Source organism: Schistocerca nitens, chromosome 4 (assembly GCF_023898315.1).
Source record: "Schistocerca nitens isolate TAMUIC-IGC-003100 chromosome 4, iqSchNite1.1, whole genome shotgun sequence".
NCBI lineage: Eukaryota > Metazoa > Arthropoda > Insecta > Orthoptera > Acrididae > Schistocerca > Schistocerca nitens.
In genome coordinates, this window is record NC_064617.1 from 879164260 (window position 1) to 879191203 (window position 26944).

The following is a 26944-nucleotide window of genomic DNA, read 5'->3' on the forward strand; positions in this document are numbered from 1 at the left end:
TCAAGAGAACTCTCATTTCTGCTTGGAAGAAGTTTTGGGCAGAGTACGTGGTTGAATGTGACTCTGAGGCAACTGAGTCAATACCTGTGAAGCTTGTGGTCAGCAAGATTGTGTTTTTGGCCAAGAGCATGGGACTAGAAGTGGATAACAATGATATTGATGAAATTGTAGAACACCACAGCTGAAAAATGACCACCAAAGAGCTTGTGGAGTTGCACTGTGTTTCACATCAGGAAATTGTGGAGAAGAGTTCTTCAGAGGAGGAGGAGGGAGAGGAGGAGGAGACAGTAACAGCGAAGCAGCAATCTTCTGGTGCAATAAGAGAAATGCCAGAAGCATGGGAATCTAATGCATTGTACATTGAAAATCATGACCCAAGTAAAGCAGTGGCTACGCATGCTACAAATTTATTTGAAGGTAATGCTATATCGCATTTTCACCAAGTGTTGAAGCATTGACAGAAACAAATGACTATAGACAGCTTCCTAGTAAAAAATAATTAAATTATGTATCATGAATAATAAAGTACATAACACTGTATGTATAATTTTCTTTGAATAATGGCATGAATAAGATAAAGTTTTTAGTTCTTTATCTGCATGGAACACATTACTGTATTTTACGTTAATTTATACAGGATAAATTGTTTTTCTTAATGAGTGTTTCACACTACAAGTAATATTCTGGAATGAATTATGCTCACTATGCAGGGTTCCGCTATATTTCTTCACTGAGAACAGATCATTTCTTAACTTGACGAAAAATTATATTCTTAAAATTAATTAATGTGCCAAAAATATAAAACAATGAGCACACACTACATGACATTCCATGTGTGAAGTTTATAAGCATACAGTTGGATAACAAACTGGGGGGATACTAAAAAGTGAATAAATATATCGAAAAGCTTAGTTCAGCCTGCATTGCATTTGCACAAGGTCTGTTCAGAAAATTCCAGAACATTCATAATTTCGCACAAATGGTGTGCTGGAGTGAAATGCAGTTGGTATCCCTGCACACACCTGTATTTAATGTGTAACTGCCAGAAATTTCATTGTTATGTATCTGTCAGTTACTGCCCAGTGCTATTTGCAAATTTCAAGGTGGCAGAGTTAGAGCAGTAATGTGGCAGCATTAAATTTTTTGTGAAACTCAAGAACACCATTACAGAGACACGCTAATTGAGGCAGGAAGCCTATGGTGATGAGTGCTTAAGCCAAGTTCAGTGTTATTAATGGTTCATACGGTTTAAAAATCGCCAGACTGAAGTCAAATGTTACCCTTGTTCCGGATGCCCTTCAATGTCTACTGATGGCACTCATGTCAGGAAATGTCAACAAAATTGTGCCTGTATATATCGAAGACTGACTGTCTGAGACATTGCAGAAGAATGTAACATTTCACTTGGATCATGTAATAAAATCCTGGCACAGCATCTTGGAATGTGTGTTGCTACCAAGTATATCCCATGGCTCATGAGTCAAGACCTTGCAATCTGTGAAGAGCTTTTGGGTCACGCAAATGAGAATGAAATGTTTCTTATGAGAATCATAACTGGTGATGAGCTGTGGGTCTACAGTTATGATATTGAGACCAGGGTTCAATCTTCACTGAGGTTCTTCAGGACCACAAAAAGCTAATCAGGTCAGGTCAAATGTCTGAGCCATGCTGACAGTTTTCTTTGGCTATGAAGGATTAGTTCATCATGAATTCGTACCACAGGAATAAAATGTTAATTAATGGTACTATTGGGTTGTGTTGTGACACCTGCAAGAAAATGTGAGAAGGAAATGGCCTGAGCTGTGGCAAGACAATTCATGTCTCTTGTGACGTGATAATGCACCTGCACAGTCATCCCTGTTGGTGCATGACTATTGCACAGCATGTGGACTTTTTTTAAATTTCCAAAGCTGAATATTCCATTGAAAGGATGAAGATTTGCAATAATAGACAAAATAAAAGAAAATTCTCAGGCAGTGCTTCGCACAATCCAGCAAGAAGCATACCAATACTGGTTCCAGAAATGAAAACAGTGTTGGGAGCAGTGTATCAATTGTGGAGGACAGTATTTCGAAGGTAAATGTAGAAAAATTTCATGGACAAAGTTATGAAATTTTTTGAGCAGACCTCGTATAAATCTCTTGTTGATATCCAGATGGCATTATTGGTGTTCTTTGCATACTGTCACTCAGTACTTTCCTATGGCATTATCTTCTGGTGCATTGCAGCTAAGATCAAAAATGTGTTTATTCTGCAGAAGAGTGCAGTAGAAATATTGCATAAGGTTGGTAACCAAAGATCTTGTAGGATCCATTCCAAGGATCTGTAGTTTCTTACACTTCTGTGCCAGTACTCTTAGTAAGACTACACTTAGGATGAACCTTGTAATTCACAAACCCGAATACTATAAGTAAAAAATAATTTCTGTATCCCTGTCAAGAGGCAGCAAATTTCAAATCCCAAGATATTAGAAAACAAAGGAAAAAATACGTTATTAGTATTCATTCATTCATTAACACATTGTGTTCGTAAAGCTTATCATGATGGGGAGCCTTCAAGAATGTGGAACAAGTCAAGTTTTACATTAGTAGGCAGAAGCAGCAATTGCAGATAACATTTGTGAAGTATACTAATGACAAATTATCACTTATGTTAATTACTAGCACTGATAATTATGTGAATTGCTGCTAGATTACTTTTCACCTAGTCTACATCTACATATGCATTTACATCTACATTCCTCATTTATCAGAATATCTACACTTGAGAATGTAAACGTATATTGACACTAATGTTGGTACTAAACTGTTCATTAACTTTTCAAGCATGTAGACTGTTCATAGTGGTTCCTCAAATCAATAGAGTTACGTAACTGCACAGTACAAAGCAGTTGATAAAAAGAGCAGCAGGGTAATATTAGAGGAGAACCAGTGGCTTTTATGAAAATAGTTATTTTTCTCCTAATATATGTATACAAAGTAATCTATTATATGTTCAAACATTTTTGTGTTTTTGCATTATAATACTAGAAAATTTTTAACCTGCCCAATTTTGCATGATACATTTAATGCTCTAATTTTTGTGATTTTAGGATTACATTTGGTTCAGCACTGAATGATGACTAAAAGACATTATGAAACTTCATGGCAGAGTAGAGCTATGTATCGGACTGGGACTCAAACCTAGAAGTTTCAAATCAGCACACACACTGCTGGAGAGAGCAAATTGATTCTGTATGACATTATGTGACATTTAAATTTTTAGTGCATACAAAGTAAGCAAGCTCTGGAAGAGAGTCTAGAAAATACTTCCAAGGAAAGTAATTTACTTAGCCCCACAACAGAAAGTAACCAAAGCTTCATTAAAAAATTTGGCAAGGTTATTCAGTTACAAACTAAAGTTATATTCTCAAAATTAGTCCCATATTTTATAATTTTGCTTTGTATTTACCACATCATAAATAATTAAGCATGTTAATGGTGTTTCCATTAATATTATTGCACTGCACAGTAATAGAAAACATGGCTCCTTCGAGCTGCCGTACAATATAAATTTTGGTTGGCTATGCCAGCTTTGCTTTTGAAAGTTACAAGGTAAACATCTTCCATCCAAAAAATTCTGAGAGTGCCTTTATTCCTGGTGTGTAAGCAATGTCAATGCAGTAACTGCAGAGGCTACTTGAACTAACTGCTGTAGACAACAGATGTGCATCTGGCTAGTCAGTTGTGTGTCACAAATCACAATAGTCCAATGAACTGAACACTACTAATCAAGGCATTATCCAGAATGTTTTGATGAAAAGAAAAGTGTGTGCAAAAAGTTTGTCCCACACACTTTCTACATCTACATCTACATCTATACTTCATCATACGGTCTGTGGCGGAGATTACCCTGTACTACTACTTCTCATTTCCTTTCCTTTTCCGCTCACAAATAGAGTGAAAGAAAAGTGACTATCTATATACCTCCATATGAACATTCATTTCTCTTATCTTTATGGTCCTTAGGCAAAATTCGTGGTCCTTAGGCAAAATGTATGTTGGTGGAAGCAGAATCGATCTGAAGTCAACTTAATGTTGGTTCTCTAAATTTTCTCAATAATGTTTCTCTAAAAGAATGTCACCTTCTCTCCAGGGATTCCCATTTGATTTCCCAAAGCATCTCTGTAATACCTGCATGTTGTTCAAACCTGTCAGTAACAAATGTTGCACCCCACCTCTGAATTACTTCAGTCACTTCCTTTAATCACACCTGATGTGGATCCCAAACACTTGAATAGTAGTGGGTTGCACTAGTGTTCTATATGTGGTCTCCTTTAGAGATGAACCACACTTTCCCAAAATTCTTCCGATAAACCAAAGTCAGCCATTGCCTGCCCTACAACAGTCCTTATGTGCTTGTTCCATTTGATACATATCACTTTGCAACGTTATGCCTGGATATTTGATTGATGTGACTATGTCAAGCATCACACTACTAATGCTGCATTTGAAAATTATGGGCTTGTTCTTCCTACTCATCTGCATCAACCTGCATTTTTCTACATTACAGCTAGCTGCCATTCATCAGACTGCCCAGAAATTTTGTGTAAGTCATCTTGTATTACACCTTCCCATACACTGCAGGCATCATTAACAAACAACCTAAAGATTGCTGCTCACTCTGTCCACCAGATCATTTATGTATGCAGAAAATAACAGTGGTCCTATCATGTTTCCCTAAGACACTCCTGATGATACCCCCGTTTCCAATGAACACTTGCCACTGAGGACAATGTACTGGGATCTATTCCTTAAGAAATCTTTGAGCCGCTCACATATTTTCGAACCTACTCTGTGTGCCCGTACCTTTGTTAACAGCCTGCAGTGGGGTACAGTGTCAAATGCTTTTCAGAAAAATAGGAATATGGAAACTGCCTCTTGCCCTTCATCCATGGCTATTACTATGTCCTCCATGTCTACATGGTGGTCAAACAATGGTATGTTTGTATCATTCTAATGTGTGAACAATTTCCTAAAAGTGAAATTTAAAACTTTGGCTTTCCTTTTGCTATCTTCTACTGACACACCAGATTGGCCAATGAGTCACAGGATAGAAGCCGTAGATCTGCTTACCAATTTCACATAGGATCAGAATTTTCTCAAAACTTTTGCTAATATCTGATGGTGGTAGTTGTACATTTTGCACACTGATTATTTTACAGACACAAGAATCTCTAGTAGCATTAGCCTGTTGTCATTTAGCATTCTCTTTTCAACCAAGACTGCAACAGCATTTTTCAAATTTTGTTGTAAAATCACAGTGGGTCTTTTCCGTCCTTAACCCACTTATTAGGCACATACTTCTCCAGAGCACGATTTACAGTCTGTTTAAACTTTACCCTTATTCCTCTGAATTCATCAAACTGGAACTACATTATGTAAATTTGTTGTCTAAGTGGGATGATGACAACTGCTTATCTCCTCTTTCTAGAAGAATATTCTTCTTGCCTACTTGAATTATTAAATTTAGTAACCACAGTTGCTATGATGACATTATGGTCATTAATCCCTGTCCCTATAATGACACTGGTGATACAGTCAGGTCTGTTTGTAGCTACGAGGTCTAAACTATTCCCATTGAGTTTGAGCTGTCAAATTAGCTGCTTAAGACAGTTCTTTTAAAAAGTGTTCAAAAGTCCACAATGCTGTCTCTCTGTATCCCCTGCAATGACAAAAAATTATGATGCATGGATGGCTGCCATGACTTGACTGAAAGGAAAAACATGGAAAATCCTCTCTGGAAAATTTCATCATGGGGGACAAGACTTGGTATTATGAATATGAATCTACCACAAAACAGAAACAAGCAGTACACCTCTCGGATGGTTCTCCAAGACAGAAGAAGGTGTGAATGTGATCCCAAAGGACTTTTATGGAAGTTTCATATTTTGTATAACCATCCTGTGCATTGTACTCAAATGGTGGAGACTGTGTACAACATCTGAAGATTTAAAACCACCGTGTTCACATTTCTCTATTTTTTTATTACTCCAGTCTTGAAACTTTTTGGACTGGCAGAGTAAGACTGTTGAGTTTGCCTCAGGAGACTTACCAGTTCCCAACAGTAGAGGTATCAATATAAGTATTAAAAATTCACAGTGTCCTTCCACAAACTGTTGCAGTTGGCTAGCATATGCCACCATCTGTCATACTTCCTTCCCAGATTTTCACAGAGGCTTTTTTGTCAGCTACTTTTATCTCTTTCTTTAATCCTGATTTTCAAAACTACTTGTCTACTACCTCTTAGATGCAGTCATATTAATAGGGTTATGCAGACACACACATGGGCTGCATGACAGTCCCACACTCTGTGGAAGTAGCCCTTTTTTATGATGGTCACAATCTTAGTGTCAGCAAACACCAAGAATTATGAGCAAACTAGTTATGGCAGGAATTAGTTAAAATGTGAAAACATCATTACCAGAACCGTCATTGGAACTCTTTGTGTTAATATTGAAACCAAATTATGGAGGACACTGGTGAATCATGGTCTGGGGTGAAAAAAATATCTGAAGGATTTAAAATGTTTATTAAAGTAGATAAAGAAGCAGCAGTGTCTTATCTTAAAGAGGAACTCAAAAGATTTACTTCTTTGTATTAATATTGTGAACTACTATGGCTCAAGTTAAAAAATATAACTGATCATGCCCTAAATATATATGGACATAGTAAAACAATTCATAATGGGAGGTATCACCTATGATATTCAGTAGCTGTAAAAAAACTCTAAAAACACAATAACTACTTCACACTAGGTGTAAAACAAAGAATAGCACTATAGATAGAGAGATGCTGAATGAAACTGTTGATAAAGTACCATAGGTTATTTTTTAAAACAAAACATTTACATTAAACTTCAAAAATACAACAATACTGAAAATATTCAAAGCACAGGTAGCACAACCAACTAAGAGTTTCTGTAATTTCAAATCACAACTTTAAAAGAAAATTAATGTATGTAATAACATTACAATACAACTGTTTTCACAGTCCCCCACAATGCTTTATACAGGGTGATTCAAAAAGAATACCACAACTTTAGGAATTTAAAACTCTGCAACGACAAAAGGCAGAGCTAAGCACTATCTGTCAGCGAATTAAGGGAGCTATAAAGTTTCATTTAGTTGTACATTTGTTTGCTTGAGGCGCTGTTGACTAGGCGTCAGCGTCAGTTGATGCTAAGATGGCGACCGCTCAACAGAAAGTGGACTACAGTATCTGGAGATGTTAGAGAATTGGCTGTTCCCTCAGCTCGAACAAGAAGCACAACAATTCATATTTCAGCAGGATGGAGCGCCACCACATTGGCACTTATCTGTCCGTAACTACCTGAACGTCAACTACCCGAGGCAATGGATCGGCCGCCAGGCAGCCCGTGACAGAGCACTTCATCACTGGCCTCCAAGAAGCCCTGATCTTACCCCCTGCGATTTTTTCTTATGGGGGTATGTTAAGGATATGGTGTTTTGGCCACCTCTCCCAGCCACCATTGATGATTTGAAATGAGAAATAACAGCAGCTATCCAAACTGTTACGCCTGATATGCTACAGAGAGTGTGGAACGAGTAGGAGTATCGGGTTGATATTGCTTGAGTGTCTGGAGGGGGCCATATTGAACATCTCTGAACTTGTTTTTGAGTGAAAAAAAAACCTTTTCAAATACTCTTTGTAATGATGTATAACAGAAGGTTATATTATGTTTCTTTCACTAAATACACATTTTTAAAGTTGTGGCATTCTTTTTGAATCACCCTGTATGTATCATGAAGGGTACACAATATCAACAAATGCCTTCATTGTCTGCAACATTGTAAAATAAAAACTAAGGACTCACCAGCTTTAATTTCTTTCAGAAGTCAGTCTAATCACAAAAGTCTATTGAAGTCAATACTGAGTTCACCTGTGAAGTTATCTGGACGCGTTAACAGGTTTAGGTGAACTCAAGTTAGTTATCAGATGTTTTTTACTGGCCACCTGATTCTGCCAAAACAGTTTTAGAATTATTCAAAGAAAATCTACACTCAGTAGCATGTAAATACCCAGATTGTGGTTTTGTTGGAGCCCACATCTTCGTGTTTATTGCAGGTGGTATGGATGGATAAGTTTGTGAAGTACTTCTGAAAACATTGCCCAAAGATTGTCTCCAGCAGCTAGTCCAACAGTCCAGATACAATGGAAGTATCTTAGATCTCATGACTACAAACAAGCACCACACGAGGTGGTGCAGTGATTAGCACACTGAACTCACATTTATGGAGATGGTGGTTCAAACCCGTGCCCAGCCATCCAGATATATATTTTCTGTGATTTCCCTAAATCGTTCCAGGAAAATGCTAGGATGGTTCCTCTGAAAGGGCATGGCCAATTTCCTTCCCCATCCCTGACAATTCAAGCTTGTGCTCCATCTCTAATGACCTCAATGTTGACAGGATGTTAACCTCAATCTTCCTTTCTTCAAACAAGCCTGATGTTGTTGATGGTGTCCATAAAGAAACTGGGATTAGTGATTGCGATGTCATCTGAATGACAATGTTTACTAAAGTTAATAAATCCATCGAGAAGGCTAGGAGAGTATTTTTGCTACAAAGAATAGATAAGCAGTTGTTAGCACTGTATGTAGAAAATGAATGGACTTCATTTAGTTCCAGTATGAAGGACATTGGGCAAAATTTAAATGAATGGTAGATTGTGTTCTGGAGAAGTATGTGCCATTAAGTGTATTATGGATGGGAAACACACACCACAGTTTAAAAATAAAATTTAGAAATTGCTGAGGAAACAGAGACTGTTGCACTCTCAGTTCAAAAAGGAACACACAAATGATGACTGGCAAAAGTTAACAGAAATTTGTCCATCTGTAAAAAGATTGATGTGCAACATACAACTACTACCACTGTCATCTACACACCTACACATCTACATCTACATGGTTACTCTGCAATTCACACGTAAGGGCCTGGCAGAGGGTTCATCGAACCATTTTCATACTACTTCTCTACCATTCCACTCTCGAATGCCGCATGGGAAAAAGGAACACCTAAATCTTTCCGTTCAAGCTCTGATTTCTCTTATTTTTTTATGATGATCATTTCTCCCTATGTAGGTGGGTGTCAACAAAATATTTTTGCATTCAGAAGAGTAATTTGGTGATCTAAAATTTCATAAATAGATCTCACCGCAAAGAAAACTGCTTTTGTTTCAGTGACTGTCACCCAAACTCGTGTATCATATCAATGACACTCTAACCCCTATTGCACAATAACACGAAACAGGCTGCCCTTCCTTGCACATTTTCGATGTCCTCCGTCAATCCTACCTGGTAAGGATCCCAGACCACACAGCAATATTCCAGCAGAGGATGGACAAGTGTAATGTAGGCTGTCTCTTTAGTGGGTTTGTTGCATCTTTTAAGTGTTCTGTTAACAAAGCGAAGTCTTTGTTTTGCCTTCCCCACAATATTATCTATGTGGTCTTTCCAATTTAAGTTGCTCGTAATTGTAATTCCTAGGTATTTAGTCAAATTGACAGCCCTTAGATTTGTGCAATTTATCGTATAGCCAAAATTTATCAAATTTCTTTTAGTACCCATGTGGATGACCTCACACTTGTCCTTTTTTTAGTGCCAATTGCCACTTTTTGCACCGTACAGAAATTCTCTCTAGATCATTTTGTAATTGGAATTGATCGTTTGATGATTTTACTAGGTGGTAAATTACAGCAGCATCTGCAAACAATATAAGGGGGCTCCTCAGATTATCACCTAGATCATTTATGTAAACCAGTAACAGCAGAGGGCCCATGACACTACCTTGTGGAATGCCAGATATCACTTCTGTTCTACTCGATGATTTACCTTCTATCACTACAAACTGTGACCTCTCTGAGAGGAAATCATGAATCCAGTCACACAACTGAGATGATACTCCATATGCATGCAATTTGATTAATAGTTGCTTGTGAGAAACGGTATCAAAAGCCTTCTGTAAACCTAGGAATATGGAATCAATCTGAGATTCCTTGTCAACAGCACTCATTACTTCATGGGAATAAAGAGCTAGCTGTGTTGCACAAGAGTGATATTTCGTGAATCTGTGTTTGTTATGTATCAATAAGTCATTTTCTTCAAAGTGATTCATAATGTTCGAGTACAGTATATGCTCCAAAATCCTACTGCAAATTGAGGTCAGTGATGGAAATGGAAATGGAAATGAAGTCCCATGCTTCTTTACAGAGCGTAGGGGAATGATGCGGGAGACCCGCACCGCCTTACTAGGCAAGGTCCTAATGGAGGTGGTTTGCCGTTGCCTTCCTCCGACCGTAATGGGGATGAATGATGATGATGAAGACGACACAACAACACCCAGTCATCTCGAGGCAGGAAAAATCCGTGACCCCGCCGGGAATCGAACCCGGGACCCCGTGCTCGGGAAGCGAGAATGCTACCGCGAGACCACGAGGGGCGGACGAGGTCAGTGATATGGGTCTGTAATTCAATGGGTTACTCCTATTTCCTTTCTTGAATATTGGTGTGACCTGTGCTACTTTCCAGTCTTTAGGGACAGATCTTTTGTCAAGTGAGTGGTTGTACGTGATTGCTAAAGTGCGCGTCATTTATGTTGGCGGCCGAATTTAGATTCGTTCTGTGCATCTTACGTCACAAAACACAGTCAGCCAATTAACAGAGAATGACGTTGCCAGATCTCGACTGCAGTGCAGAGCATGGATGAGTGTCTTCAGTTTTAGAAACGTTCAGTCATAAATAAAGTAATAGAACAAAAGCAATGTCTTGATAGCAGACTTTCTTTTGTAGAAAGTTTGGAAAAAGCATTTTTTATACCAATTGCTTCATATTCTATTAATTAATTAAACCAAACAAGCAATAAGACTCCTAATTCAGGCGATAGCAAGGAAAGGTGTTTGTATCAATCTCACGAACCGCTTTTTCGCAATAAAGAAAAGCGGTAATTGTTTATTTCCTATTGTACTTCGATGAAGCATGAGTAATTGATAGTCATACCAACAGTGTTTGTCAGTATTTTGCGTGACGTGGTACAGTCCTCATGGTGTTTCGTAGTCAGACGAGCTGCGTTAGTGTAACGGTGAAGGTGTTGGGCTTCTATGTGAAAGGTTATGACTTCAAACCTTATGCAGTGCTCAATATTTTCATTATTTAAAAACAATATTGAAGTGCCCTACTTCACGAACTATATTCGTTTGAATGCAATTTTTTGAAATTTCTAGTGCTTTGTCTCTTCATTAACCCTTTCGCTGCTGCAGACACGTGCTCCCCGCATTCCGCGCTGTGCGCGATTTTGTCATCACTGCACTGCTCGCTTGTGCACACACATGGTGTTCCCGCTGCTTTGACACACTTATCATTTGATTTCACAAAAACTATTTGGCCCAAAAATTTGATTTTTACACGTCTTCTTGACTGATACCTTCCCCCCATAAATGACAATTTTGTTTTGGTGTTCAACGCAGTTATTATGCAACATTAAATGTAGTAAACCATTGCACGAAGAGTTTGCAGAGGTAAAAGTCCATGGCGTATACTTTCCGTATGGTCGATTTCAGTTGCCACAATGTTGAGAATGAAATGTGGACAAGGTACCTAAATTTCATATAAAATTTATGGTATAACAATATCTCATTTAATTTAAGTACCACATAGGTGTCGTATGTAATATTGAGAAATATTCCGTCTTTCGCGACTGTAATAAATTTTTTATTTACACCGGATGCGTTTGGCTTTATTTTAAAGCACTTCAATCAATGAAAGTTATGGCACATACACAATGGTACTCATGTTCTCTTTCTTGTTTTTGTTCCACAGTCACAGTTTAACCAATGGTATTGAAATATATTCCTCTTCTGCAACTGTAATAAGCGACTTATTTAGACCAGGGGGGAAGGTATCAGTCAAGAAGACGTGTAAAAATTAAATTTTTGGGTCAAATGGTTTTTGTGAAATCGAATGATAAGTGTGTCAAAGCAGTGGGAACACTATGTGTCTGCACAGGCGAGCAGTGCAGTGATGACAAAATCGCGCACAGCGCGGTATGCAGGGAGCACGTCTTTGTTGCAGCAAAAGGGTTAATGCAGCCGTGGTGGCTTTACTTAATGAACTGCGCACTCCCACGTAAACATAAGCTTGTGAACTATGCTATACTATGGCGCTGCTTCTCTTGGCGCATGCGTCGTGTGCAACTGGCAACGCAGCAATCTCTCGCGTCTGGGCGGGCATGCGCAAGCCGCCAAGATAAAAGAATTGAACTATAACAAAGGCGCTATTGTGTCTGCATACTCTGAAAGGAACCTGATTGGTATACCATCTGGACCAGAAGACTTGCATTTCTTAAGAGATTTGAGCTATTTTGCAACAACTAAAATATCTACTTTTATGTCACTCATGCTAATAGCTGTTCTGGTTTCGAATTCTGGAACATTTATTTCATCTTCTTTTGTGAAGGAATTATGGAAATTTAGTAACTCCGCTTTAGTGGCACCATCATCGGTAACATTCCCATCACTATCATGCAGTGATGGTATTGACTTTATCAAAAGATCTTGCCAAGAACCCAAGAAAATTCTGTTCCTACATAAAACTGCTAAGCAGGCTAAAGGCTTCTATGTATCCAGTCTCAACAACTATCATGCAGTTGTCAGCCTCATTGATGAGGGAATGGAATGCAATGCCTTACCTTACCAATCTTGTGCCCAGCGTGGAACCAAATTGCAGAGCATGCATTGCCATCTGTGGTGATCACACACCCTATTAAGAGCAAAGTCCCGCCTTTTTTAACGTCCAGGGGACCATCATAAATCATGGTGACTTCAATGTAATGTTTTTAACTTGTTAATGTGTGTGTAAAAAATCTTATTTGTCTGAGACTAGTGGCTACAAGAGTTGAAGTAAAGATTATAGACACCAATTTATAAGAGATAAAATGAAAACAGTCCAAGTCACTGTCGAGCACATATCTTCACACCAAATTCTGGCAAACATGATAACAAAACCTTTCGCAAAAGACTTGCCATCATGTGCTGTAATAAGATTTTTGGACTGAAAATGTAATTTTCTGTCCTGCCCCTCCCAGGCAGGATTCTAGTGGGAATGCGAGAATTTAAAGTCTATGCCTCACTTGTGTAACTATATTTTATGTTGTTGTGGATGCTCAGTGTTTTATTCCACATACTGAATTGTACAAGAGTTTGTGCAACAATTTTTACCTCATTTATGATAACAAATCTTATCATTCCAATCAGATACCTCCAGAAAATTACTCTGCTAACATATTGTCTTTGAATAAAAGTGTCATTTCCATTCATCTCATTGTGTATTTATTTCAGTTACCTTCTGTATTATGCTGTAGCTGTTCTCTACATGTAGGGTCCAAGTTTCATTGGGCTGTATTACTCGGCAGTGACATATCATGTAAAAGTTACTTTTGTCCTTAAGTTCTGCACAGTGGTGTATTTAAAAACTCAGTTACAAAAAGGAAAAGCAGACTGGCTATATATAACACAATTAAAGCAGGAATGCTACAAACCTCATTGTAGGTTGCCACAAATTTTATCATATGGCCAGCAGGAAAGTGATCTAAGAGCTTTTTGTGTTGAGCTGGCAAAGGTGGCATGAAATATATTTTCTGTACCTCACTTGGTGGTATTGCCATTATAGCATATTGACACCTGCAAGAGAAAGCCATTTATTTTTTAAAACAAGGAACTTATTACTTCACATTTTACATACTTTTTAAGTTTGAAGGAAGCACACATTTTACAATCAAATCTTACCTCACACATCATATCCTCCCAACATAGAGCTTTTTTAGCAATGACATGAGTCAATGTTGTTTCTTTCTGGTTTTAAATTATTTTTATACAGAAAGAAGCTGCAGCAGTAAGTAAACATTTCAGTACGGTGTCTTTTCTATTGAAGAAAATAATTGTCACTGACTCATTTGCACTTCTAAAGTGGAATATTTCGCTCAAGGTACAGATTAACATAAAAGCATTCAACAAATTTCTAATTTATTTAGTTATTATATATTTTTTGCATGTACTGATAAAAATAAAATGACTTTTGTGTCTTTCATAGATAGACAGAACAGTGAAATCCTTCATAATGGTTATGCAGCATTTATATGAAAAGAGAAAAACAATCCTTTGTAAACAAGTGATAATCTTCATGACTGCACCATAATGTACTGTTTTTAGTGTTTGCTAAGGAACTATTTTTGACAACAGGCTAAGCTGACATAATTCATTATCAATTTTTGCAAGCATTAAATTACTGTAATCTACTCATTGTAGTTCTTTATACAGGCAAATGCTAAGAAACCATCTGCTGAAATACCAGTTATGTTAATTTCCATGTCATGCAATATTACCATTTTAAATGTTATTAGTTATTTACTGACATTTACTTTTAGACTCTACTGAAGGAAATATGTCATCATTTCACAGTTCTTGCACTGCCAATTTGAAGGGCACCTGTTGGAAATTTGAATGTTTTTCTGAGAAACAATTAATCACTCTTACTTATCACACCTGTCTATAAATTGACAGCACAAGGACTGTTCCAGTATCTACTGTTATCTTGATGCCATACACATCAATGTTCTGCTCAGCAAATTATTCCCTTAAATCTAGAGATTTATATCCTACGTTGTTTCTAAAAACATTGTAACTCCACCTTTTTCCATACTAGATCTACAGTAATGAGCAGATAAATAAAAGTTTTCAATCTGTAACACGTGAATTCTGTTTGTAATATGATATTCAAAGAAATATAAGACATCAGAAATATTTCCATTTTTTTTCATCTTTTAGATGTATTACTAGTTGGTCTATTTTATTATTCAGATATTTTATATTTTCATAGAATATAGACTTTGAGTCTGGTTCACTTTTACATAAATATGATATTTTTTCTCTGCACATGAGTTGTTAGTTCTGCTTTTGGGCACTGGAGACTCAATTTGAATACATTAGAGAGATGTTCCACATGGCTTGGACTGCTATTCTGGTGTGAATCATAATGAAATATTTTGTCTCCCTTTTCTGTGTGTGTAGGAAGAGCCACTGCTTCTGCTATGTGTAGTGGTGTTTGAGCTGCTGGTTCTGATACTGATGGAACTGTTGTTTTTGATGATACTGGTGATGCTATTATTTCTGCTGCTGATGAATTTGCTCCATCGCATGGAATTATGCTATCTGCTCTCTCTGTGCAAAGGTTTCATTTATCTTTTCTACATATAAAGTACTTTCCATCATAATTTAGATGCATTCAGTGTCGGGTATGCTTGCACCTGTTCAGTTTGCCTATATCTAGGATGCTGCATCTGCCAAACAAAGGACACATCTGTTTTATTTTAAAGTTCATTTTCCATATTTCTTTAGTCATGCATAAGTGATACATTAAGTCATATCTATATTTTAACGTCATGACTGTGTGTTATGTTGATTATTATATTCTGGAAACTTTAGTTCTGCTAGGCAGTTACCTGTCTTATTTTTAGCCACATTTGTTTAGTTTTTTTTTATTTTATTCATTCGTTCATTCAGGGATCATTTTACAATGATAAATGATTTTTCATCATAAAACAATGAAAATAAATAGGTCAAAAATATACATAAGTATGCTTTAAGATAATACAACAGGTCCTGATGGTCTTGCTAAAGGAGCACTCCAGAACTTGCCTGAAGTTACTTAAGAAAACTATGGAAAATCTAAATCAGGATGGTTGGACAGAGTGTTACATCCACAATACACATCAATTTTTTTGTTCACATTTTGTCATGTAGATTGACATCAGTAACATTTTTCACTGTTGCTCCTGACTTAACAATAACTGTTTCATAGCATTTACTGTGTTATTTGAAAAGTCTTTTCACGTTTTTCCATGGCCATGTGTTAAAAATAATACACTACATTCATATTTATATTCTGTTTATATTCTGTTTCATTTATGATTTGCATTATGAATTATTTGTAACATTTAGTGTGTTTTATTGTCCCTTTGCAGAAAACTAGTTAATCATTTTCAGGAATACTTCATATACATTTTTAAGTTTTGTAGTTTCTCCATTAGGCTTGATTATGAAGTCAGCATCATCAGCAAAGAGAGCTATTTCAGCTTCTTAGATACACACTAAGAGCAAAAAATGATGCACTACAAAGGAAATCAGCAGATGTGATATACATGTACCACTACAAAGGAAATCAGCAGATGTGATATACATGTACTGATAAATAAATGATCAGAATTCCAGAAAAATTGGATAATTTATTCAAGAGAAAGAACTTCGCAAACTGAGTAAGTCAACAACACATTGGCCCACCTCTGGCCCTTATGTAAGCAGTTATTCAGCTTGCTATTGACTGATAGAGTTTTTAGATGTCCTCCTGAGGGATACTGTGCCAAATTCTATTCAACTGGTGTTAAGAATGTCAAAATCCTAAGCTGGTTGGAGGGACCTGCCAATAATACCCCAAACGTTTTCAATTGGGTGAGATCTGGTGACCTTGGTGGCCAAGGTAAGATTTGGCAACTACAAAGACACGCAGTAAAAATTCTCATCATGTGTGGGTGGGCTGAAATGTAAGGCCAGGATGGCTTGCCATGAAGGGCAACAAAATGGAAGGTAGAATATCGTCGACATACCACTGTACTCTAGGGGAGCTATGGATGACAACCAGAGGAGTCCTGCTATGAAAATAAAGGGCACCCCAGATCATCACTCCTGGTTGTCAGGCCATATGGCAAGTTTTGGTTAGGTTGTATCCCACTGCTGTCCGGAGCATCTCCAGACAAGTCTTTGCTAGTCATCGGGGCTCAGTATGAAGTGTAATTCATCACTGAAGACAATGCTACTCCAGTCAATGAGACTGTAGAGAAAGGATGTGTCAGGAGAGGTCCCGGACAGTGGTGGGATACCAACCTGTTTGTCACCCACCACATGGCCTGCAGGAGTGATGGCATGCCATTTATTTTCATAGCAGGACCCCTTTGTTTGTTACCCGTGGCTCCCTTACAGCACAGTGGTACATCATCAACAAGATTCTACACCCCATTTTGTTGCCCTTCATGTCAAGCTAACCTGTGCTTATATTTTAGAAAGATAATGCCCTCATGGACATGGCAAGAGTTTCTACTTTTTGTCTTCATGCTTGCCAAACCCTACCTTGGTGAGTAAGTCACCGGATATCTTCCCAATTGAGAATGTTTGGAGCATTATGGGCAGAACCCCAACAGTTTGGGATTTTGACAATCTAATGCAACCTCAGGAGGACATCAAACAACTCTATGAATCAATGCCAAGCCAAATAACTGCTTGCATCAGGGCCAGTGGTGGACCAATGCATTATTGACTTGCTTAGTTTGTGAAACAGTTTCCCTTGAATAAATCATCTAATTTTTCTGAAATTGTAATCATTTATTTGTCTCTACATGTACTTTGATCTCTGTCCCATTCAGGCAATTCCTTTGTGGTGCATCCTTTTTTAAGTGTATATTAAAGCAGCTCACTTATATATAACAAGAGTGGACCTAATATTGGTTCCTATAGTACATCTTAAATTAAATAAAGGCACATTTATAATTGTAACTGTATATAGGTCCCCATCAGGAAATTTTCATCTATTTCTGAAAAATTTGGACTCCTTGTTGTGCTATCTGTCAGACAGGGGGAAGCAAATTATTATCTGTGGGGACTTCAATGTAGACTCTCTGAAAGAGGGTAATAGGAAAAATGACCTTGAAGTATTACTCGGTTCTTTCAATTTGACACCTGTTATTGATTTTCCTACTCGGGTAGTAAAGGATAGCAGCTCACTGATAGATAACTTCTTTATAGACCAAGATAAGTTTAACCAGATAAATGCTCAGCCTGTTGAGAATGGTCTTTCTGATCATGGTGCACAGCTAGTTACAATATATGACATAGCTCCATTCAGCAATACTAAACAGTCCTCCAAAGTAATACGTTCAGTCAATGATTTAACAATTGCAAATTTCAGGGAAAGCCTACAGCAGTTAGACTGGGATGAGGTGTACCGTGAACCTGATGCCAATTTAAAATATAATTTATTTCATGACACTTTTGTAAATGCATTTGAAAACTAGTTAAATAGTTAAATATACTCTTAAGAAATCATGTAATAAACCATGGCTTACTAAGGGTATAAAAATATCTTGTAACTGTAAAAAGGGAAATGTATCTTACAGCAAGAAAGAGTAGTGACCCAGAAACTATCAAACATTATAAAAACTACTGTTATTAAAAAAATCCAGAAGTATGTGTATCATGTCTGAAATCAGCAACTCTGATAATAAAATTAAAACAATTTGGAATATTATTAAAAGAGAAACAGGTCAACCAAGAGCACAGGAAGACAGTATTACCATCAAATTGAATGAAAACTTAACGAACAAAAAGTCAGAAGTTGAAAATATTTTTAATAATCATTTTCTAAATGTTGTGGATATAGTAGGATCCAGGTGTTCATTAGAAGATGCTAGGCTGTTAATGGAAGAGGCCATACCTATGCAATTTGATACAATTGAAATTTCACCCACTTCTCCCTCTGAAATTAGGAAAATAGTAAACTTTCTTAAAAACAAAAACTCACATGGAATTGATGGCATTTCCAGCAAAATACTAAAAGCTTGTTCTCAACAGATAAGTAAGATTCTCAGCCACCTGTGTAATAGCTCTCTGGAACAGGGCATTTTCCCTGATAGACTGAAATAGGCTATTGTTATACCTTTGCATAAAAAGGGGGATAGATCTGATGTCAACAATTACAGTCCAATCTCCCTTCTAACAGCTTTATCCAAAATCTTTGAGAAAGTAATGTATTCAAGAGTAGCTTCACATATCTGTAAAAATGAAGTACTAACAAAATGTCAGTTTGGTTTCCAGAAAGGTTTTTCAACAGAAAATGCCATATATGCTTCCACCAATAAAATTTTGAATGATCTGAATAACCGAACACCACCCATTGGGATTTTTTGTGATCTCTCAAAGGCTTTTGATTGTGTAAATCATGAAATTCTGCTAGACAAGCTCAAGTATTGTGGCATGAGTGGGACAGTGCACAAATGGTTTAATTCGTACCTAACTGGAAGAGTGCAGAAAGTTGAAATAAGCAGTTCTCATAATATGCAAAGATCAGCACATTCCTCAAACTGAGGAACTATCAAGAATGGGGTTCCACAAGGGTCAGTCTTGGGTCCTTTGTTGTTCTTAATATATATTAATGACTTACCATTCTATATTCATGAAGAGGCAAAGTTAGTTCTCTTTGCTGATAATACAAGTATAGTAATCACACCTGACAAACAAGAATTAACTGATGAAATTGTCAATACTGTCTTTCAGAAAATTACTAAGTGGTTCCTTGTAAACGGACTCTCACTGAATTTTGATAAGACACAGTACATACAGTTCCGTACAGTGAATGGTATGATGCCATTAATAAATATAGACCTTAATCAGAAGCATATAGCTAAGGTAGAATATTCCAAATTTTAGCTGTGTCCATTGATGAGAGATTAAATTGGAAGAAACACATTGATGATCTGCTGAAACGTTTGAGTTCAGCTACTTATGCAATAAGGGTCATTGCAAATTTTGGTGATAAACATCTTAGTAAATTAGCTTACTACGCCTATTTTCACTCATTGCTTTCATATGGAATCATATTTTGGGGTAATTCATCACTGAGGGATAAAGTATTTATTGCACAAAAGCGTGTAATCAGAATAATAGCTGGAGTCCACCCAAGATCATCCTGTAGACATTTATTTAAGGATCTAGGGATATTCACAGTAGCTTCTCAGTATATATACTCTCTTATGAAATTTGTTATTAACAACCAAACCCAATTCAAAAGTAATAGCAGTGTGCATAACTACAATACTAGGAGAAAGGATGATCTTCACTATTCAAGATTAAATCTAACTTCGGCACAGAAAGGGGTGAATTATACTGCCACTAAAGTCTTTGGTCACTTACCAAATAGTATCAAAAGTCTGACAGATAACCAACAAGTATTTAAGAAGAAATTAAAAGAATTTCTGAATGACAACTCCTTCTACTCCATAGAGGAAGTTTTAGATATAAATTAAGAAAATAAATAAATAAATAAATAAATAAAAATAAAAAATAAAAATTAATAAAAAAATTTAAAAAAAACAAAAAATAAAAAAGTTGTTATATTAACTTAAGTATGTTGTTAAATTAACTTAATTTTGTCATGTATTGGAAAATTTGACTCGTTCCACATTATTACAAAATATCGTATTCATGATCCATGGAACTAGTATTAATCTAATCTAATCTAATCTAACATCTATGTTCCTTCATTCTAAAGATTGTGTTTCATTGCGTATGCTCCCTGGGTTTCTTTAAAGTGACACACAGAATTCTTTTGGTTGAATAGGATAAAAGTGAGCTACTGGCAAGATCTCTGGTACCATAATTAAGTTTTTCTTGTGAACTGCACAGTCAACAGAAGACTGGAAATGGAAAACATTCAAAGTGCCAAATCTGACATTTGTCACGGGAATGAAAAATTAATTTATCTCTGTTTGTAGATAACTGATTTGTATCCAAAAAAGTTGAGAAGATATTCTGATAGCACAGAACTATGCTGCTCATTGCATCACCACAAAAAAATAGTGAGATAAATTAGAAACTAAATACTTTTGTAGTAGCCACCAGAAAGATCACGGGAGGCACACATTGGCACAGCGCGTCACGGACGGTAGTTGCCGCAAGTAGAGTCCCGTCCACCAGAGGGCACGCGAGAATTCGGACGCGACCTCTGCCTGCGTAACAACAAGAACCACAACAACAACTCCAGTAGCACGGGCCGTGCCCAGTCAGTCAACATCGGTCATGCCTAGGAGACAGTCCCGGTCTATGTTAAGTGAAGTGCGACGTAACGTGAACAGTGTTACTTCATAATTGGCGACGAGTAGGGTCGTTCTTTCGCGTGCTGTGTCGTTCTTCCGATTTCGCAGCTTCTCCACGGCATGGGGGATTTGGTACGGGTTTTGGTGGCGCAGCAGACGGAGCTCATGGCCACCATGAAACAAGTGCTTCCGGCGTTGCTCTCCACGCCGTCTGCTCCGGCGCAGTTCCCTCCTCCCTTTCCCCTGTATGACGAGACGGCGGAGGATTGGGACGCATATGAACATCGCCTTCGGCAGCATTTCCAGGCCTTTCATGTTGCCAATGCGGAGGTATGTCGTGCTCTCTTCTTGTCTTGGATATCTCCCTCGCTGTATCAAGTTTTGCGGCAGCTAGCGCCGTTGCAGGAACCCTCGTCCTTGTCTTTTGACGCATTGTGTTCATTGCTGTCTTCATATTATCGCCGCCGCACGCATGTTGTGGCGGCTAGGGTCGAGTTCTATCAATGCAAGAAACAGCCCCATCAGTCTTACTGGGCGTGGGCTGCTACCCTGCACGGTCTTAGTCACAAGTGTCATTTTGTCACGGAGCAGTCGCGAGAGTCGTACGCCCACATTATGGTACGCGACGTCATTGTTCGTTCGGCCCCTGATAGGGAGGTCCGGCAACGGGCCCTGCAGTTAGAAGACCCTTCCCTCGAGGAAGTCCTGTCCATTGCTCAGTCGTATGAAGTCTCTCACGCCGCAGGTCAACAGCTGGAAGCGTGGTGCGACGTCACGGAGGTTCAGGGCGGCGCGGCCGCGTCCACTGTGTCCGGGGTGGACGACATGCGAGCGATACAATCCGGCCGTTACGGCCGCTCCCGCACGGCGCGTAAACAGAATTCCGGTCGCCGGCCCCTGTTGCCGTCCTGTGCGTCGTGCTATATACATCATGACTGGTCAGAGTGCCCCCAGCGTTGGGCCATTTGTCGCAAATGTAATAAAAAAGGTCACATTGCTAAAGTTTGCCGCTCAGCCTCAAAAGAATCGAAGGAAGCAAGTACAGAGGACATGGACGTTGACATTCAGGAAGTTTCATCGGGCCAGGCTCCCGATGCATCGGCACGCAAACTCTTTATCGAGGTGTCGGTTCGGTTGCGCCGGTTACAACTGCAAGTAGATACGGGCGCGGCAGTTTCGTTGTTGAATGCACAAACTTATTCTGACCTTGGATCGCCCCCGTTGGCGCCAGTTTACCGGCGTCTACGCGGTTATGGTAAACAGTTCATTCCCCTGCTGGGTCAATTCACTACCAACGTGACTTACAAATCAGTCACTCGGCCTATTACTTTTATTGTTGTCAGTGATGCGAGCTCCGGTAACCTTTTTGGCCTGGATGCCTTTCAAGCTTTCGGTTTTTCTATCGCTGACACCATACAGTTGGTCTCCGAAGACGTTCCCTATCCCTCATTGGAATCTTTGATCTCAGACTTTCCAGATATTTTTGAGGAGGGCCTGGTGCATGTTTCCGATTTTGAAGCTCACTTAACGTTGAAGGTGTCGGCTCGCCCGCGTTTTCTATGCGCGAGGCAGATCCCCTTGGCTCTCCGCCCTCAGTCTCGTTATTGTCAAGAAGCCCTCAGGAAAATTACGTCTTTGTGGCGATTTCAAGGCCACCATTAATTCCCAATTGGTGGTGGACACCTATCCTTTGCCTCGTGCTGATATTTTTCTAAATATCAGGCCAATATTTTTCTAAAATCGATCTTTCGGAGGCTTATCATCAGATACCACTTGATGAGGACTCCAAATGACTGGCGGTCGTCAACACCCAGTTTGGCCTTTACAATACCATCGGTTGGCCTTTGGAATATCCAGTGCCCCAGCGATATTCCAGCGTTATCTTGAGCATGTCACGTAGACAATCCCTCATTGTATTAATTACCTGGATGACATAATTGTCACAGGCCGCAGCACGAAGGAACACTTGCACAACCTTCGCACCCTCTTTCTCAAATTCAGGTCTGTGGGCTTGCGTTGCAACCTGCATAAGTCAACCTTCTTCCAACCGTCCATTGAGTATTTGGGCTACACCATATCTCGGCATGGCATCCAGCCACTAGGAAGTTTGGTCCAAGGTATCGTCAACCTTCCTCGGCCCACTTCACTGAAAGAGTTACAAGCTTTTTTGGGCAAGATAGCCTATTACCACCGGTTCATTCCCAGGGCTTCCACTATAGCCCACCCCCTGTACTGCCTTCTGCACAAGGGTGTTCCTTTTGATTGGTTGCCTGCATGCGAGCGAGCGTTCACCTCGTTGAAGGGCCTCCTCACGTCAGCCCCTTGTTTGGCTACTTTTGATCCCCATAAGCTGTTGGTCCTGGCTACAGATGCTTTGCAGTATGGGGTGGGGGCGGTCCTTGCCCATCGCAACGCCGATGGTTCCGAGCAACCACTGGCGTTTGCGTCGAAAACGCTTAGTCCCGCGCAGGCCCATTACTCCAAGGTGGAAAAAGAGGCTTTTGCCAATGTCTACGCTGTTACCAAGTTTCACCCTCTCTTGTATGGCACGAAGTTTCAGTTAATCACTGACCATAAGCCGTTAATATTGTTATTTGGCCCCGCCTCTCAGATTCCGGATAGGGCGGCCCACAGACTACAGCGCTGGGCCTTGTTCCTCTCTAAGTACCATTATGACATTCATTTTTGCCCTACAGGACAGCATGCCAACGCCGATGCTCTTTCCCGTCTTCCGGTGGGCCCGGATCCTACGTTCGATCGAGAGGAGATTATGTGTTTTCAATTGGATGTGGCGTCCCGCCAAGCGGTTGATGGCTTCCCGATCGCTAGTTCTCAAGTCGCCAGGGAAACGGCGGCTGACCCGGTTCTCCAGCAAGTAGTTCACCTCATTCAGCAGGGGTGGTCATCCCGCCCTCCGGGCCGGGCCTCGGACCCTCTTCGTAATTATTTTCTTCTACGAGACCGCCTCTCGGTCTTGGAAGGAGTTCTCCTTCTGGCTACCGATGATACAGCTCCTCGCGTGGTTGTTCCTGCAAGTTTACGCAGGGAGGTCCTCACGTTATTACATGCGGGGCACTGGGGTGTTTCCCGTACTAAAACCTTGGCTTGCAGACATGTGTACTGGCCCACTATTGACAGAGAAATTGAGCACTTGGTGGCCGCCTGTTCCCAGTGTGTGAGCCAACAAGCATCTCCCAGGGCAGCGTTCTCTTCACGGCAACCCAAGCATGGGAACGTGTTCACATTGATTTTGCGGGCCCGTTTCTCAATGGCTTTTGCCTCATTGTCATTGATGCTTATTCGCGATTCCCATATGTGGTTCGCTGCTCCTCAACCACTTCAGACGTTGCAATCCAGGCACTAGCAAAAATCTTTTCTGTGGAAGGTCTGCCAATCACCCTGGTCTCGGACAATGGACCGCAGTTTATTTCGCAGACCTTCCAGGATTTTTGTAGACGCTTCGGTATTCGGCACGTTTGCTCTCCCCCCTTCCATCCACAATCGAATGGGGAAGCCGAGCGCATGGTGCGCACATTTAAGATGCAGATGAAAAAGTATGTGCACGAATTTCCTGCAGAGGAAGCATTGACGTTTTTCTTGACGGCATAGCGGACCACACCAATGGGAGAACGCAGCCCCGCAGAGCTCCTCCATGGGCGTCAACCTAGGACTCTGCTGCACCTCCTCCGGCCTGGTCCGTGCCAGTCTTCACACAACGGAGTACCTGGCTTTCCACTGGGTATGTTGGTCTGGGCCCGGGGGTTCGGTCGCAGTCCACATTGGATACCGGCGGTGGTCCTGCACCGAAATGGCCACCGGCTCTATACCTTGCAGGCGGGGGATCGGGTGGTACGTCGTCACCAAAATCAGCTACGTCCACGTTCGGGCACCCACCCTCCGACCTCTCGGACACCGGCTTCCCCATTGCCGGCACCTGTATTGGTTTCACAGGGGACGTTACCTCCTCTCCCCGCTGTGACTCTGCCGCACTTCGATGGTTCTCAGCCTTGGCAGCCTCCAGTAGCTCCAGCACCGGCATCGCCATCTTTCGAGATGCCCCAGCGAGAGCCAGCCCCCCTAGCAGGCCTGGTTTCTCAGGGGGCTAGTTCACCTGTGGTCGTCCCTTCCCCTTCGTCCCCGCCACTGGGTCTTGCCCCTCCCGACGTGGACCAGGATCCGGAGTTCGACAGCTTGTCGCCCGTTCTGTCCCGGGCTCCGGTTGTGGGATGACGGGGGCCTCTTCGTGTGGGTCACTTCCAGCCGTATTCAAAGGTTCCGGCTCGAGGGTTGGCAGATCCCCTCGACTCCGGCCATCCAATGGATGTGGAGGTCATTGCCCCTGCCCGATGCTCCACCTTCTGACGCAGTGGATCACAGTGGCTTCACCCCCCGAAGGAGGAGGAGTGTAGTAGCCACCAGAAAGATCGCGGGAGGCGCACATTGGCACGGCGCGTCACGGACGGTAGTTGCCGCAAGTAGAGTCCCGTCCACCAGAGGGCACACGAGAATTCGGACACGACCTCTGCTGGTGTAACAACAAGAACCACAACAACAACTCCGGCAACATGGGCTGTGCCCAGTCAGTCAACATCGGGCATGCCTAGGACACAGTCCCGGTCTACGCTAAGTGAAGTGCGACGTAACGTGAACAGTGTTACTTCAACTTTATTCAGAACATTATAAGTGCCTACCAGGTAACTAACTTATTTGAAGTGTCAATGAGAAAGTTGTTACAAGTTGCTTCTTGCAAGGCAGAAAAATAGCCACTGTTAATAATGCTATTTATTTACATAAATACATAGCACTGTTACTGGTTGTGAAGTGACTGAATCATCTTCAGATGCCCATTCATGATTTATTATATATAAAAAACAAAGATTCTGTAACTTACCAAATGAAAGCGTTGGTATGTTGATAGAAACAATAACAAACACTAACACACACACAAATTTCAAGGATGTGGGTTTTAAGGGAGAGGATAAGGAGTCATTCCAATCCCGGGAGTGGAAAGACTTACCTTGGGGGGAAAAAGGGACAGGTATACACTCGCCCACACACACACATATCCATCTGCACATAACAGACACAAGCAGACATATGTCTGGGATTGGAATTGGAATGACTCCTTACCATCTCCCTTAAAATCCACATCCTTTCGTCTTTCCCTCCCCTTCCCTCTTTCCTGATGAAGCAACCGTGGGTTGCGAAAGCTTGAAATTTGTGTGTGTGTTTGTGTTTGTTATTGTTTCTATCAACGTACCAATGCTTTCGTTTGGTAAGTTACAGAATCTTTGTTTTTAGATAGATTTTTCCCACATGGAATGTTTCCCTTTGCTGTTTTTGTCTCACCATCTAATGTACTCAACAACAAATGTAATATACATGTAAATGTGAACAGCAGTCTGGAGATGGTTTGAAAATTGTAACAGCACTGTTCATGTAAATAAACAGCATTACTGAGGGTGGCTGGTTGGTGGTTTCTTCTTTGCAAGTATCAATTTGCATTTTATACACAACTATGATCTCAAAAATGACAGTTTTCAACAAAATAGTAGAAAGTTTTTGTTCCAAGTGCCATTAATACTGAGGCACTACATTTTATTTGTGATAATACATGTACAGAAACACAGCATTAGGTTTTTAACTGGTAGAACTGTAGTCAACAGAAACCACTTGCCATATCTCTTAACTTTTGGAACTCCAGAGGGAAGCACAGCTTGGCATGAAGACCATGCACCATGTCTGAAAGACTTTCTGCATGGTTTGGCACCTGTATCAAGTCTAGGGATATGCAACAGAGCTCCAAGAACTCAGTATCACTGCAAACACATTTTTTGAAAAATGTCACTGAGAATGTTTTCCATTTTCACTCTTCAAATATTTTTAACAAGTTACAAAAAATATCAGCTAGCAATATTTTGTTAGAGTGTTTAATTTTCGTATAATCTGGTTAGTGACTTGAAAAATGGCTTT

The 26944-nt window shown here is 40.0% G+C and overlaps 1 protein-coding gene across 1 annotated transcript in view; it reads right to left on the reverse strand.

The window, feature by feature from the left end:
- LOC126252639 (probable flavin-containing monoamine oxidase A) overlaps positions 1-26944 on the reverse strand; it is a 290057-nt gene that overhangs the window by 88191 nt on the left and 174922 nt on the right. The window contains exon 6 of the mRNA XM_049953542.1: positions 13595-13736. Within this exon, the coding sequence (XP_049809499.1) occupies positions 13595-13736 (142 nt within the window). The remainder of the gene's footprint in view (positions 1-13594; positions 13737-26944) is intronic.